A 15,209-nucleotide genomic window follows, 5' to 3' on the forward strand; every position below is an offset into this window, starting at 1 on the left:
CTGCCAATGATGATGACTTCTGCTTGTGACAAATGATGATAATGACTGCTGCGCTGTTCTTTTTCCCTCAAATGTCACTGTGTATTGTTGATTGATGCCATCATTTACTGCCTTGTGGTAAAATAAACCTGCATCAAAAGGCTCACAGTCTTAAACCAGTGTTGTCACTTCTAGTTAATAATAGTAACACAATTATTCTTGTTTAATCCTTCAGTGCCAAGTGACTCGGTCCGAAACCTGACTGCTCAGATCTTCAGCTCCACGGTCATCATCGTCAGCTGGGACCCTCCCATGGAGCCGAATGGCCGTCCCAGCTATCTGCTCACTTTACAGGAGGCCAGCATCCCCCCAGACGTATCCAACCAAGGGGCTTCAGCTGCCAACAAGACCATCAAGCATACCACAACTGACAATATCATCCTGTTCACCAAACTCAAGAAGTATTTTCCTTATGTGTTCACTGTTACCCCGGCAACTGGTGCTGGCGCTGCCTACAACCACACCAGCACAATGTATCTGAGAACGGATGATGATAGTGAGTTTATCTACAGAAACATTCACTTATCCAGTATGGTTCATGTATTTATTGTAAACCCTTTATTCTTAGTTCCTAGTTCGGCTCCATTGCTGGTGTCCACCAGGAATTTGTCGTCCTCCTCTATCGCGATGGTCTGGCAGCGCCCTCTGGAGGCCAATGGGGAAATAACAGAGTATACCCTGACTCTGTTTGGCCCAGGGGGCTCCAACACAACTCATACCCCCAACACCTCCTTCATCCACACCAACCTACTTCCATACACAGCTTACAACCTCACTATTACAGCTGCAACGCGTAAAGGCTCTGGGCCTTATCTGCTGCTGCATCTGCACACCGATGAAGGAGGTTAGTTTGAAAGCAGGTTTAAAATGTCTTTAAGATCCTAATTAGATGATGTTTACTTATGAAACTATGGGTGTATATCTGCTGTCTGTTTCAGTCTATCTTCTTCTCTATCTGCCTCACTTTGTGTTTCAGGGCCGATGTCCCCTCCCCGTAACCTGACTATATATAACCACACAGCAGTCTCTGTGTGGCTAAGCTGGGAGCCTCCTCTGGAGCCCAATGGAGTGGTGATACAGTACGGCTTCAGGATTCGAGACCTCATCACACACACCGTCACACACAAGGTACCGGTAATTTCACACACCGAAGGCTTCTCCACAATAACAACTCTCACACTTACACACACTCCAGAAACCCACTCTGTAAGAGTACACACAGTCCCACTTACCGTAGGTCTAATTTCACACTCCAGATACCACTCAGCGGTAACGTTATAAGTAGACGCACATGCACGTATGTGTGCTGATACAATAAGATATTATCCACTCCAGTGATCAGGATTGGATGATTTAATCTCCTATCTGTCCTTTTTTCTGTGTGTTTGTAGAATTCCTCCAGTCCGTCGACCACAGAGTATCTATCAGGCTTCAGGCCTCATAGCTCCTATGAGATCAGTGTTTACAGTTTCACAAGAGTGGGCCATGGGAATCAGTTCAGCAGCCCAGTGACCTTCACCACTAACGAGTCAGGTAAAGTACACATTGTCTACACACAGGGGATGTAAGACTGATGTAGGTCGGTGCTCACTTCAATATTCTACACTTTGGTAGCTGTGTTGTAATATCGATTTAACATTAGGCTCTCTTAGTCACTTTCACTGTGCTTTTAAACTGCTGTGTGGAAAACAATTTTCCGTCATAATTTATGGTTTGTTATTGGTTGAACAGTAAATTCAATTCGAAATACCTTTTATGTCCTTTAAAGGGAAATTAAAGAAAAGTTGCTTCGCTCACATAAAAACACACAAAAAATAACTCAAAAGTTGAATCCACATGCATCTAAAAATATAAACATGACAGAGTAAGAGAAAAAGAAGATTAAAGACTCCAGTGTGAGTGACCAGTCCAGTCCTCGCCAACAGTGTATGTTCGACACCACGAAGGCACGCAAGTGCAAATGCATTTATCAATCTTACCATCTTAATCTTGTACCATTGTCATTGCTTCTGAGATAATTCAGATTGTCTATTTGTTTTGAATACAGTCAATTTAAAACATATTACTGATGCCATTGGCTTAAAGAAGTCATGAAGTGCGTGTGTGGGATCACTGATAATTACACAGGCCGCCCCAAAGTTGTGCAAGGGATCTCTGTGTTTTGTCAGTAATTTCTGAGCTTAACGACACCTTACAATTAATAATCAGATCTTTTGACAAATAAATGTAAACCAATAAATACATTTAAAATGTCAAACACATTGAGGTATAAAACATTGGAAGTATTTTACAGTCTACTCCAAAGAGGTTTAGTTTTTGGCAGTGTGAAAAAGGCTCAGCAGCATTACATAGCACGAGACAAGCCAAATGTGATTCCCCCAAAGGACAGCAGGTCATTACTTCAGAGGAGCTGGCTGTGCAACCAATGATAAATACATACATGAAAGGTGGTAATGATTGTGAGTTAAAAAATTGAATAAAGAAAAAAATGTATGTTCCAAATAAATTATATCACAGGACTTCTGTTGTGAAATCAGTACATTTTGTCTGCAGAATGCACATTTTTAGTTTCCAGTTATTCGGGGTCCTGTGAAAAGGGTGTGTGTAGCATCTTTTTTTCAGCATGTACAACAGGCCAGTACTAGCGTAACGTTTGGTTCTTGCCTCTTGACAGTTGACAGTGAATAATGCTAACTAAAGCTGATGCTAGTATAATAATTTCACTGCCTTACCTCTCTGTCTGCAGTGTCTGATGCGGTGGGGAACCTGTCTTGCTCAGGAGTGAGCTGGGATTCAATACAGCTGTTTTGGGAACTTCCAGCCAACCCTAATGGGCAGATAATTTTTTATGAGATTCTAGTGGAGGCAGACTCACAGTCCTACACACACCAGGCTCACACACCAGAGTACACATTGACTGGGCTCTCTCCAGACCAGAGGTATGCACTCACTGTGGCCGCAGTCAACTCTGCAGGACCTGGAGACAGTCTGAATTGTACTGCTTCCACTCTTCCTGAATCAGGTAGTCAGTTTTATTGTATTGTGTAACATTTGGGCTTTTATTAGCTTATATAAAGGTATACTGAATTGATATCTAAATCAATCTTCTTTGCCTACCTTAACAGCCCCAGCTGCCCCTCGCTTCCTCACCATCTCTCAGGTCACACCTAACAATCTGACACTTCAGTGGGCTCCACCGTTTTCAGTTCCAGGCCTCCTGAAAGAGTACCACATCATTGCACAGCTGCTCTCAACTGTTTGTGAACCAAACACACTAACTACTGCGCAGCCGGCCCCAGAGGACGAACTAACCTCAGACTGCGTGGAGTCTAATGCCACACTGTCAGTGAATGCTTCGGATGGCATTGAAGAGAACCACAGTGTCACACTCCACTCGCTGGCTAAGTACAGATACTACCGCTTCAAAGTGGCTGCTGTGACCAACGCTGGAGTTGGGGAATATACACTCTGGAATTACGCACGTACCCTGGCTGGAAGTAAGAGCGTCACAGTGATGATATCTTTTTGTGTTGCCAGGGGAGCATTGGCAGTTATTTGATAAAAGTCATTTTTTTGTATTCGGTAAGAATTATACAGATTGAATAAATGTAATCCTATCTAGATTGATGTCTGGTTTTTCCTAAGTAACTTGGGCATCCCCTTGACAAGACTTTAACCAATTTAAATAGAATTTAGCTATCAAGGAAAGGATTTCTCTTCACATATATATTAAAGCAAGATTGAACTCTTCAGAGATTCTGCATTCATCAGTAGCAAAAAAAACACTGTCCACTTCCTCCTTTTCTTGTTTTATCAGTTGTTCACATTCTCATAGCACTGTGTGGCAACCCTGCACTTACTGTTATGTGGCATATGTGGCTGGTTAAGCCCTGCTATTATACTTATCAATAATAGTAGTAGTAGTAGTATTTTTACAATAGAATTTAGTATTTGATAGTAGATCAAAAAAGCCACTTTAGAGGCCACATGACCACGTATAATAGAGAAAACACTGCAAAGAGCCAATGGCATGGAAGCATCAATCGACATTGACATGATAACGAAGCGAAATTTAACAGGTTTTTTTTTAATTTGATAGCACATATTAAGCATTCTGTGTTTCTCTTATCTCCTCCATCAGACCCTGATGACCCTCCCCGAGACCTGAACGTGATGCCCACCTCCAACGGCCTTCGCATTTCATGGGACGCTCCAGCTGTTCTCTCTGGGCCGACTTCTTATCTTGTGCAGGTCAGTTCTTTGAGTTTTGGTTTTACACACACACACATATATGAACGTGTCACCAATAAATGAAAAACACACTTCTTTGACCAAATAACTCTCTTATCTGTTCTGAGTTATTAACATATGATGTGGTAAAATGCAAATCATATGCAAATTAATCCAACTCTGCTCATCCACATACAAGTATTAAATCTTTCCATGAACTCTCCTGTCACACCAGGTGGATGGTCCTGGTTTGAACATCTCAACAGTCAGAGCTCCAGGAGAGTTGACGACTGTTGTTGTGACTAACTTGACTGCTTTCACTCGTTACTTGGTGACTATCACTGCTTTCACTGGTCCATTGGAGCACGCTGCCAGCGATGGGAAATCCATCGGGCCTATTGAATTTCAGACAATGGAGGAGGGTATGTGGAAATGTACATCTTGGGTGCAACTAGCCGCTGCCCTCCTGTAAATACAACAAAATATATTTTTTTTCTCGTATTTTTTCTACTCCGTCCCCAGAGCCCAAAGACCCTCCCAAGAACGTGACTGTATCAGTTATCCCAGAGGAAGTGAACCGTGTGAAGGTGACTTTTACCCCTCCGGAGGAGCCCAACGGAAACATAATTGCCTACTTTGTGTACATCTACGAAAAAGACAAGCTGGTCAAGAACGTCAGCCTTAATATCACAGAAAGAGACCAAAACAAGCTAAGTGCTGTCATAGAGGGCTTAAAAGGAGGACACAGCTACAGCATACAGGTGAAGCACACACACATTACACACACACATATACACAGCCCAAATCCCTACAAGTTTAAACTTGTTGTCAAATTGTTGTTTTCTTTAACTCCTTTTTGTGCTTGCCCCCATTTTCTTCCTGTCTTCTATTTATCTGTTTGTAGATATCAGCAAAGAACGGTGCCGGTAGGAGCCCACCCAGCCCACATGTCCTGATAACTACAGGGATCACAGGTACAAGTCCATCTTTATTGTCTGTGCTTTCATCGCTCCACAGTGTTTCTCCCTTTCTTGATGCAGCATTTTCGGAAACAGAAAATTGCAACTCCACAGTAACACTGCAGGCCTGTTCCGACACAACAAATGTAACGCAGCGATATTGTCAGATGTGTGTTGATGATATAGAGGACTGAGCAGTGGCCTGTTTGTCATGACTTATATGTAAATGCAACAGACTTATTCCACATCTTCACACACACTGTATTCACTCTGTGTGTGTGTGTGTGTGTGTCTGTGTGTGCGTGTGTCTGTGTTCACACGTGCATGTGTTCCAGCCCCGGCCAAGCCAACCCAAAGACCTGAAGCAGTGCTGGGCCATGGAGGGGTTGCCATGGTAACCCACAGGAGTATCACGATCCGCATGCCTGCCTGTTTCTATAGGGATGACAACGGACCAATCACAAAAATTCAGGTCATCACGGCCGAGTCAGGGGGTATGACTCTTCAAAAACATTGACAGCCGTCATTTTTAGTTGAATACATTTGGGTATCGGTCTTGCTTTGGGCTTTAAGCTTCAAGTAGAATCTTGTTTTACAGTACGTCACTCTGTCCTAAGCTCACAAAAGTCAAAATGTATGCAAAAGCCAAAGGGCTTAACGTCAGCAGAAATTTGACTCATTCCCCATGCGGTTCCTTTCCTCTCTAACTGACTTACTCATCCTGTCACAGTGAAGGACATCCAGAACCTGACCAACTGGAAGAATGCGTTTTTTGATCAACCTGCCCCTTACCTGACCGACATGGGGTTCCCCAACCCGTCATGTGCTTTGGGGGACGGGGCATTGCGCACAGACGCACATGTCAGAGTTGGTCGCAGTGGGTCTGCAGGCGGCCGGCCTGCAGTGAGACAAAATCACACTACAACAGGAACGTACGTTATCGGAGGGAACAATGACTGTATAAAGGAAAACAACACTGACAATTTCTGCAATGGACCTCTGAAGCCAAACACGGTCTATGTGTGAGTGCAGCACACACACACACACACACACACACACACACACACACACACACCCAGCCACACAACAACTTAAAATTCATTGTATGTACATGTGTTATAATAATATAAGGCTGACACTGGACTGTTCCATATTTACCAGGTTCAAGTTCAGAGCCACGAACATCAATGGCCAATACACAGACTCTGAGTACTCGGATCATGTCAAAACTGCAGGTATTTATATTCATCTCTGTATTTCTCTAGATCAAACATTTTTAATAGAAAACCTCTATAGTCCTGTGTGATGTTTTCACCTCTATCTCCTCTCCCTTTCTCGTTAGCGGATGGGCTTTTGACCAGAGAAGAGCAGATCATTCTGGGTGTTCTGCTGTCCTTCTTTTTGGCTGTGTTGCTCATCATCATCATCTGTGGTTCTGTCAAGTAAGATGGCAACAGGCATTTAATCATTTGCCAACATTTATATGCAACATTGATAGCAATTGAGTGTTAATGCACAAATATTACAATCTGCAACGTAATGTGAAAAAACTGTTGATTTTGCATTGCATGATTTGCAATAAATCTGTTTTCTTTTGTATAATTTTTATTCTGTATTTACCCTGTTAGTAACTAAATGTGTTTGATTGACATGTCAGGATCCATCAGCGCAAGAAGGAGGGCGGGACTTATTCACCCAGAGAAGCAGAGATCATAGAGACCAAGTGTAAATTGGATCAGCTGATTGCTGTAGCAGATCTGGAGCTGAAACAAGAAAAGCTCAACCGGTTAGTGTCTGTGTTCAGTTTTAATCTAAGAGTGCCACTTTACTGAGTATTACACACACATTTTTGGCAGCTGAGACTGGCTGCAAACTACACGAGTTCAGGCTTGATTTAGCTGCTCCAGACAAGATTTAAAATCTAAGTCAACAAGACAAAAATGTCCTGTCAGCACAAAACCTTCTAGTGTTGTAGAGTTTGTGCAGAAAATAGAAGCAGCAGCTCTATGAAATAACACAGCATCATTGTGGCTTTAAAGTTTATATTCAGTTCCCTGCAGAACAGACCAGTCATCCTGACTGCATCTCTTCAACCATCCTCTCATACAAATCCAGCGTCAAGCCCTTCTGTTTTTCTGCTTTGGCACTAACAAGTGTGCAGACAATATGTGCTGCAAGCTGGTGAGAAACAAAGTCAAACTCAGTGTTAGTTTTGGTTTATTAAGGTTGCTGATGGATGAGAGGAGGTGAGAAACTACAAGATAGAAAAGCTTTTAACATGAGTAGTACAAATAAAATTGTTTTTATTTTTTTATTTTCCAATATAGAAAGACTTCAGCATTCGAACAACCGATGAGCATAAACTTTCTGAACACCCTCCATCCCCAACATCTAAAGAACACCTACTTAATGACAAAATACAAAAATCAACCAAAAATAGAGGAGTTTGTGAAGGACGGTGTAACATATGGTTTGTCTTCAAGAGGAAATGAATGAACAGGAACATTAAAAAATGTAAAACCCACTTGAGAGAAGATGGATAAATAAAAGTGCTTCCTCCCCTTATCTCTTATGTGTAAAGTCATATAACGGCCCTACTAGAGCAAATATTTGCCTTCCTTATTAAACTTCCAATACAATATTTTTGCAGTGACTCTCCATATTCCTGAAAGAGGAGGCAGTTCCTGAGGAGGACATTTTTTCAGAGTTGCATGTTGTGGTCTCCACTAACCTGCAACAGCCGCCTTAATTGGCGTTATTAGCGTTGTGTGTCTTTCTGTTTTGTTGTAGCTGAGATCTGTATTAAATCCACATTTTTAAACTCAGTTTATGATGTAATAACACACTTGTTTCTTGTTTCTTGTCACGTGAATGGCACAAATAACTTTACTTGCACACATTTGCATCAACTCACCTTGTCTTTGTCTTCTCAAACTGAGCACTGTTCTCTCACCAGGTATTCTTCCTTCTTCTTTAGACGGAAAGAGATTTATGTGATCCAGTAAGTTGGGCTTTTTAACATGTGTGTGTGACATTTTGGTGTGTATATGCTTTGTTTGCATGTTGCTTTCCACCTTTCATTCATCACTATATGTGGGTGTCATTGTGTTGTTACCCATTAAGGTTTCAATCATCCATCTGTGTTGCTTATTAAACCTTTGGTGGATGTTGCCATTTGAGTTAACAAGTGACATCAGCGTTTCAGCCTCTTTCCTTTTCCTTCATCACTGGCAGGGGTTACAGAGCTGTGCAGACACTCCTCTGCTTGAGACCATTTTAATTTGTTTACCCACTCACTATCTCGAAATTGCTTGGAAGGCTTGGTGGCCTTAGAGGGCACAAGTGGAAAGCGAAGGAAGTCTTCAGTAATGCAAAGAAACAATATCCATAAGGGAAAGGACCACGTTTCATTTTAAAGAAATGTGAACAACAGAGTATCAAAGTCAGTGTTTAATCAAAGTGGATTTGATTAGAAATGGTTAAACCGCCTTTGCTTTAACATACAATGCCATGTACTCTCTGCAATGAGGAGCAGTGCAGTTGTCATGGACAGAAATACCACAGTGTGGGTTGGGAATATTTAGTTAATTTGTTTATTTTGGGTTGATGTTTGCTGTCTATTTTTGTCCAGGCTGCTCAGCTACAGGAAATCACTAAAGTAAGTCTTCCTGCATTAATAATGTGAATATACACGCAATAGTTGCAACATAGATCAGCATGCTCTGTTTTGCTCCATATAAAGTAGTATCATGTATTATCCTAGAATAAACTATATATATATATATATATATATATATATATATATATATATATATATATATAATATAAAAATAGCATGTTGTTGCCGAGTTTTTGTACATTTCTCTCTGTTCTTAACATTCTGTGCATTTCTCTCCTTATCCCTCTGTCAGGCCCGTGAACAAGAAGTCTTTTCTGCAACACGTAGAGGATCTGTGTGCCAATGACAATTCCAAGTTCCAAGAGGAGTTTGCTGTAAGTGTTTGCCTACAACCTGGACGAGTGTTTATCACACTTGTGTAGAGTGTAGAAATACAGTATATGGAATGGGATGAAAAAATAGAAAATCAACTGGAATTGACTAAATAATTGGGGCATGAAGAAAACATCTGCTGTTGGAAGACAAGGTACATCACAGAAAGCAGATGATAATAAGAATCCTTTAGTGCAGACAGTGAAGACGCATGGAAAGTGATTGCAAACAAAATCAATACCAGCTTTTTCCTTGCTTATTTTGCACCTCTCACAAAAAGCTTTTGGAGCTACTTATTATGGATAATTTGCTGAAGTTCAAAATGTTTATTTTAAATAGCATGCCCTGACATTTTAACTCATATTTGTGTGTCTATTTAAAATACTGATGTGTTACATATTATCTCCCCAGGAGCTTCCAAAACTGCTGCAGGACTTGGCCACTACAGATGCTGACCTGCCCTGGAACAAATCAAAGAACCGCTTCCCCAACATCAAACCTTGTAAGTGGTCAGGCTTAAAAATCAATTTTCCAGAGTTATGATACTTACAGCATACCCAAATTATGTGCGTTAGCTCTACCGTTAGCTGTATATGGTTTTCACCTCTGCTTGCAAAACAGCATTTCATTTGTTTCTACCTGACTCTTCTCACTAAACTGTGTCCAGACAATAACAACAGAGTGAAACTGCTGTCTGAACCGGGCACTGCAGGCTCTGACTACATCAACGCCAGCTTTGTCTCAGTGAGTACCAGTTATCAGCTGCTAAAAGCCCATTGATTAAATTCTCCAAATGATTGGACTTTGGTCTAGATATTACCCTGTCCTTTTGTGATTCTGTCGGATAAAAAACCTTTTCAAGCTAATTCATTTGTGAGTGAATAATGCTTTCATAATTTCAGTAGGTCTTTATGTTGCTGGAGTGATTTTTTGAGACTACGAATATAGTCACACGCCTCTCTTTTTCTGTTTTTTAGGGCTACCTTTGTCCCAATGAGTTCATAGCCACCCAGGGTCCTCTGCCCGGCACAGTTGCTGACTTTTGGAGAATGATCTGGGAAACGGGAACCCACACCATCGCCATGCTTACGCAGTGTTACGAGAAAGGCAGAGTGCGTAATAAGAGATTTGCCACTTTTAAGAAATAGTATTTACTCTGTCACCAGGAGGGTTATATCTGCTGCGAAGATCTCATGTGTGTTTGTGTGTGTGACATTTCAGATTCGGTGCCACAAGTACTGGCCAGAGGACAATAAGCCAATGTCAGTATTTAGTGACATTCTCATCTCAAAAGTGTCAGAGGAAGTCCATCCTGACTGGACTGTCAGAACCCTGAAAGTAGAAAAGGTAACTAAGCTGACAACCCCTCACGCACACAGATAAAGTTGTCTTGAGTATTTGTGCTAAGCTGAGCTTACAGTCTCCTGGCTCCTGCTTCATAATGAACTGACAGATTTGAGAGTAGTATTGCTCTTCTCATCCATTTAACTGCAAATATACTCTCCCAAATGTCCTAGTCTTTTAAGAACCTTAGTGTAGAGGTATATGTTACACTTCTACATAAAACCTTTCCCTAAGTACATTTTATCTACACTTTATGTTAATTTCACCTGTCTTTTTCTCGTATAAATTCCTCTGTGCAGCACGGGCACTATATTTTGGTTCGCCACTTCAACTACACCTCGTGGCCTGAGCACGGAGTCCCAGAGTCCTGCAGCACTCTCATTAAGTTTGTGAAAGCTGTCCGAGCCCACAGACACGACAACACCACCATAGTGGTCCACTGCAGGTATCGTGACACATCAGTGGTTTACTGAAGCTGCATAAATTATAGCAAGGTCCTTAAAGTTTCATCAACAAAGTCCATCTCTCATTGTTCCTCAGTGCTGGTGTGGGCAGAACAGGTGTGTTTATCGCTCTCGACCACCTCATTCAGCACGTCAGAGATCACGACTTTGTGGATATTTATGGCCTGGTGGCTGAACTCCGCAGCGAGAGGATGTGCATGGTACAGAATCTGGTGAGTTCAATTCAAATATTATTATGTATTTTGTTATTATTATTGTGGTAGAATTTTACAACCCAGAGAGAATAAACAAAAGATAAAAATGGGTATTATACAGTATGTTGTCTTAAGTTGTCCAGTACACTTAAGCATCATCAAAGACTCACAAGTCTGGTCCAGTTGTCCTACTTGTGATCCCATCCCCATGAGGAAACATTTGGTAAATTCTTGTATTGACAAATGAAAGGATCTGGCAGTGGATTAAAGGCATATGCTGAGCAGGATTCCCTCCCTTGAAACAGCATGAACCTATCCTAAAATTACCCTATTCAGGCATTACTTGGAGAGCATCGTTGTGTGTCTGTGTCTGCAGGGACCCTCTGCCTAGTGCCTGTGCTTTTCTTCAGTGTTATGGTTTCATTATTTCTAGATGTTCTGTACATTTCTTTTGGCTGTGAAGTATGTCTGCAGATACAAGAGATACAAGAGATACTTGATTCTTTGAGACAGCCGCGTTCAGTGTGCCAGACAGCTTGCTATTAGCATGGAGGTCCAGTCATATACGAAAAAGAGCTTCGACTTCAAGAGGCCACTATTCAGATGAGTTATTATTATATAACGGTATTAGAGACGTTGCAGACAGCTTTTAACAAGCCCACATTTTAACACTATCTAAAACACTTGTTGTCGAAGTGAAAAAAAAAGCAAATGTTAAAGTTATTATAAATTTGAATCAGATCTTGCAAAGGTACTTCACACTTCCAGGATCCTACTCCTGCTTTCCATTTTTGGGCTCCTTCATCTTTTTTTACAATAAAATCACAAATGTTTGTACATTTTTAACAGCTGCTTCATACGTCTCCACATCCACCAGATCACAGAAATACACGGATATGAACAAATATATATTGAATAAAGCTATGAAGTCAAGTGGCAGATTGTCTAAACACATTTACTTTAAATTCAGCTTTAGTAGGTAAATTGTGTTACAGCACAGGTAGACTAATAAATACATTTTTGTTAGGTCAAGGGCAATTAATTACTTTATGTATATACAAGCTTCTAACAGGCCATGCGTATGATAAATGCAGGCCTTTGCTGAACCACAGTAACTTTCTGCCATGGCTCCACTCATTCCCTGCAGTGGTTGGGCCAGCTCAGTCAGGACTGCTCAGGTCCTCTCCACGAGTCAACAGCAACTGATCTCGGTTGGTTTCAGTTCATTGAGGTTGACAAATAGACTCAGATAGAAAGTAAGCCAAATTCCTTCAGGAGTGAAGGTCATCATTCATTGTCCATCACGGTCCAAACAAAAGAGTTGCTCTGTGCATTCATCTGAAGCATGCCAGTCTCAAGCGTCCATCTCTCTCCACTCAGCCAGAGAGGCTCTCTAATGAGTTTGCATTATGGGCCAAAAAACAGGAGGAAGCCTGAAAACCCTTCAGCAGTGAGACATTTTTATTTGAATGGGAAGCTATCTTGAAATATGATATCCAGTAATCATTTTTAACTCCTTTAGTTAAGGTTTGAGTGTTGTGTGTTGTCTGTCATCTGCTTAAGTAAAATGGAGCTAAATCTGTAAATTAGTTTTATAGGTTTGTGTTCTGAAAGAGAAAAAAAAGCCTTGAATCAAGTGACATAATATTGATTTACATTTAAGCAATACAATACAAAATAATTTGTTCCTTTAAGTATTTTCGTAAAGAGAACAGTTTTGATATTATTATTTTTTCTGCCTTTATCAGACAGAAGACAGTTGGAATGAAATCAGGGTTGTTGCATAAGCCAGTAGGACACCCGACTTAATTCTACACCAAATTCGTTTTAAGGACATCTGCTTAGTGTCTGTCAATGTGTATTTGTGTGTTCGTGTCAGGCCCAGTACATCTTCCTGCACCAAAGTACGCTGGAACTTCTAAACAACAAAGGCAACAGCCAATCCATCTGGTTCGTCAGCTATTCAGCTCTGGAGAAGATGGACTCCCTGGATGCCATGGAAGGTAAACAACATATAAACACACTCACATGCACCCACACACTTGATTAAACACACGCTCCCCACAGCACAGTGCTCATTCCGCACATTTGTACTGGTCTTCAGGTGATGTTGAGCTGGAATGGGAAGAAACCACTATGTAAAGACTGACTGAGGGGGCAGCTTTGACCGGGGGTGAGTGAGGCCTGATGGGAGGCAACCTGTGCACAGACTCTGGACCGGCCGCCTCCACCACACAGGGGGGAGGAGGAGGGGAAACAGGAAGCGAACAGCACTGTTTGAACTGAACGATCTGTCAGTCAACTAGGACTTTGTTGCTCCACTTCAACCCACTTCTCAGTACAGTCCTCCATTTAATGAAACTCTTGTCTACTTGTTCTCAAAACAAGAGGGAGAGAGACGAAAGGGAGACAGTGACAAAGAATGGGGAGGAAAGAGCGAAGCGGTGAGCTGAATCACATTTGTAAGCCTACAGATACTTTGCACTGACTGAACTTGATTTCACTGAGTATTGTAAGTATTATGTGATATTATCTATGTTTTTGTAAGCTAATTTATTCAGCCAAAACGGTGTTTTAGTTTCAATCTCATTTTAATACTGACTATATTGAAGTGTTGGCAGCATTTCTGTTTTGTTTATCCTTTCTCAAGAGTGATTTGCAAAAATAAAAGTAACTTGTATTTTTTCACTGGCTACTTAAAGCTAAAACACTTGAGAACTTCCCTGCGAGACTCTTTTGCTTCAAATGTAGCCGTTTTTATCAATGCCATATGAAATTACAAATGACCAACTTGCTCGTCCTATTGGAGGACAGACTCAGCATCCATGGAGAATTAAGTACTCAAAATACATATACACACACATATACACACACACACACACACACACACACACACACACACACACACACACACACACACACACACACACACACACACACACACACACACACACACACACATGCAGACTCACTACAACACACAAGTACAAGTCAGATCCAATATTGCTTTCTCATCTGTTAATGAATGAGTTCAGACCCACTGTGCTGGGAGGACACTGGAACACCTGTGCAGACTGATTTCCCATAAGCGCCTTCATTCCATCGTCCTCCCTGCACACCTGGAGCACATTCATTCATTAGAGAGGGCAGGGAGTGATACAGACATTGTGGAAACGATTCGGGCATCAACACAGACAGACAGACAGTTCAGGACCGAGAGTAAAAACTACTTTATTCTTTCATTCTCTTTGAACAGAAAAAAAATTAGAAATATTCCATTAGTAAACATGTTGATCTTTAAGAAATCTTCCTTTTAGAAATATTGTGAGGGTGCAAAGATTAATGACAGTGCTCCACAGTGAGGATGCAGATTGGTGCGTCTCCATGACAACCATGGAGAAGGCGTGGGGTAAGGGGTCGGGCAGAAAGGAAGTAGAGAAAGGGGAGAAAATGACATCAATCAGCCCAACATGCCCTGACAATAATGATACAACATATAATCAAACTGCCCCTGTTTACTGTAAATGAGTAAAACAAAAAAAACAATATCATGCTGTATAGTACAAGTCAGTCAGAGTTTACAGTAAACAAAGTGGGGTTGCTGACTTGATAAATCAGTCTCTAAGGTGAATATAAATTGGATTTGCTGTTGCTTTAGCAGCTATGTGCATGTTAGTGTATGTCAGTGTGTGTGTGTGGTTGTGTATGCACGTGTGTGCATTAACTGTGATTCACTGCACATATTCACCAATACACCATAGCCCTTTACACACCTTAACAGGTGAACCAGCCATCTCTTAATAATGCTATAATAATATGACACTATAATTTCATGACGAATGTAGATCTGTATTAATATCACTGTGTGTTACCATGGTAACTGGAGTATGTTCTATAAAAGCTGCCTGTTTCCTGTCTCTCGACGCAGTAGGATTAAGGACGCCCCCTGATATTAAATGTGAATAATAATTATAATAGCTATAATAAC

The 15,209-nt window shown here is 41.2% G+C and overlaps 1 protein-coding gene across 1 annotated transcript in view; it reads left to right on the top strand.

Moving 5' to 3' along the window:
• ptprq (protein tyrosine phosphatase receptor type Q) overlaps positions 1-13,543 on the top strand; it is a 41,611-nt gene extending 28,068 nt beyond the window's left edge. Inside the window, 26 exon segments of the mRNA XM_054619687.1 lie at positions 215-535; positions 608-883; positions 1,016-1,167; positions 1,431-1,572; positions 2,786-3,061; positions 3,165-3,536; positions 4,181-4,290; positions 4,505-4,691; positions 4,792-5,030; positions 5,174-5,243; positions 5,564-5,722; positions 5,959-6,250; positions 6,390-6,463; positions 6,571-6,670; positions 6,886-7,014; positions 8,185-8,229; positions 8,860-8,886; positions 9,140-9,221; positions 9,631-9,721; positions 9,887-9,963; positions 10,197-10,331; positions 10,441-10,566; positions 10,863-11,008; positions 11,104-11,239; positions 13,101-13,224; positions 13,326-13,543. Coding sequence (XP_054475662.1) covers positions 215-535; positions 608-883; positions 1,016-1,167; positions 1,431-1,572; positions 2,786-3,061; positions 3,165-3,536; positions 4,181-4,290; positions 4,505-4,691; positions 4,792-5,030; positions 5,174-5,243; positions 5,564-5,722; positions 5,959-6,250; positions 6,390-6,463; positions 6,571-6,670; positions 6,886-7,014; positions 8,185-8,229; positions 8,860-8,886; positions 9,140-9,221; positions 9,631-9,721; positions 9,887-9,963; positions 10,197-10,331; positions 10,441-10,566; positions 10,863-11,008; positions 11,104-11,239; positions 13,101-13,224; positions 13,326-13,363 — 3,926 coding nt within the window. The 3' untranslated portion in view covers positions 13,364-13,543.
• Positions 13,544-15,209: the final 1,666 nt, after the last annotated feature.

The sequence above is a fragment of the Anoplopoma fimbria genome, chromosome 19 (assembly GCF_027596085.1).
Source record: "Anoplopoma fimbria isolate UVic2021 breed Golden Eagle Sablefish chromosome 19, Afim_UVic_2022, whole genome shotgun sequence".
Taxonomy (NCBI): Eukaryota; Metazoa; Chordata; class Actinopteri; order Perciformes; family Anoplopomatidae; genus Anoplopoma; species Anoplopoma fimbria.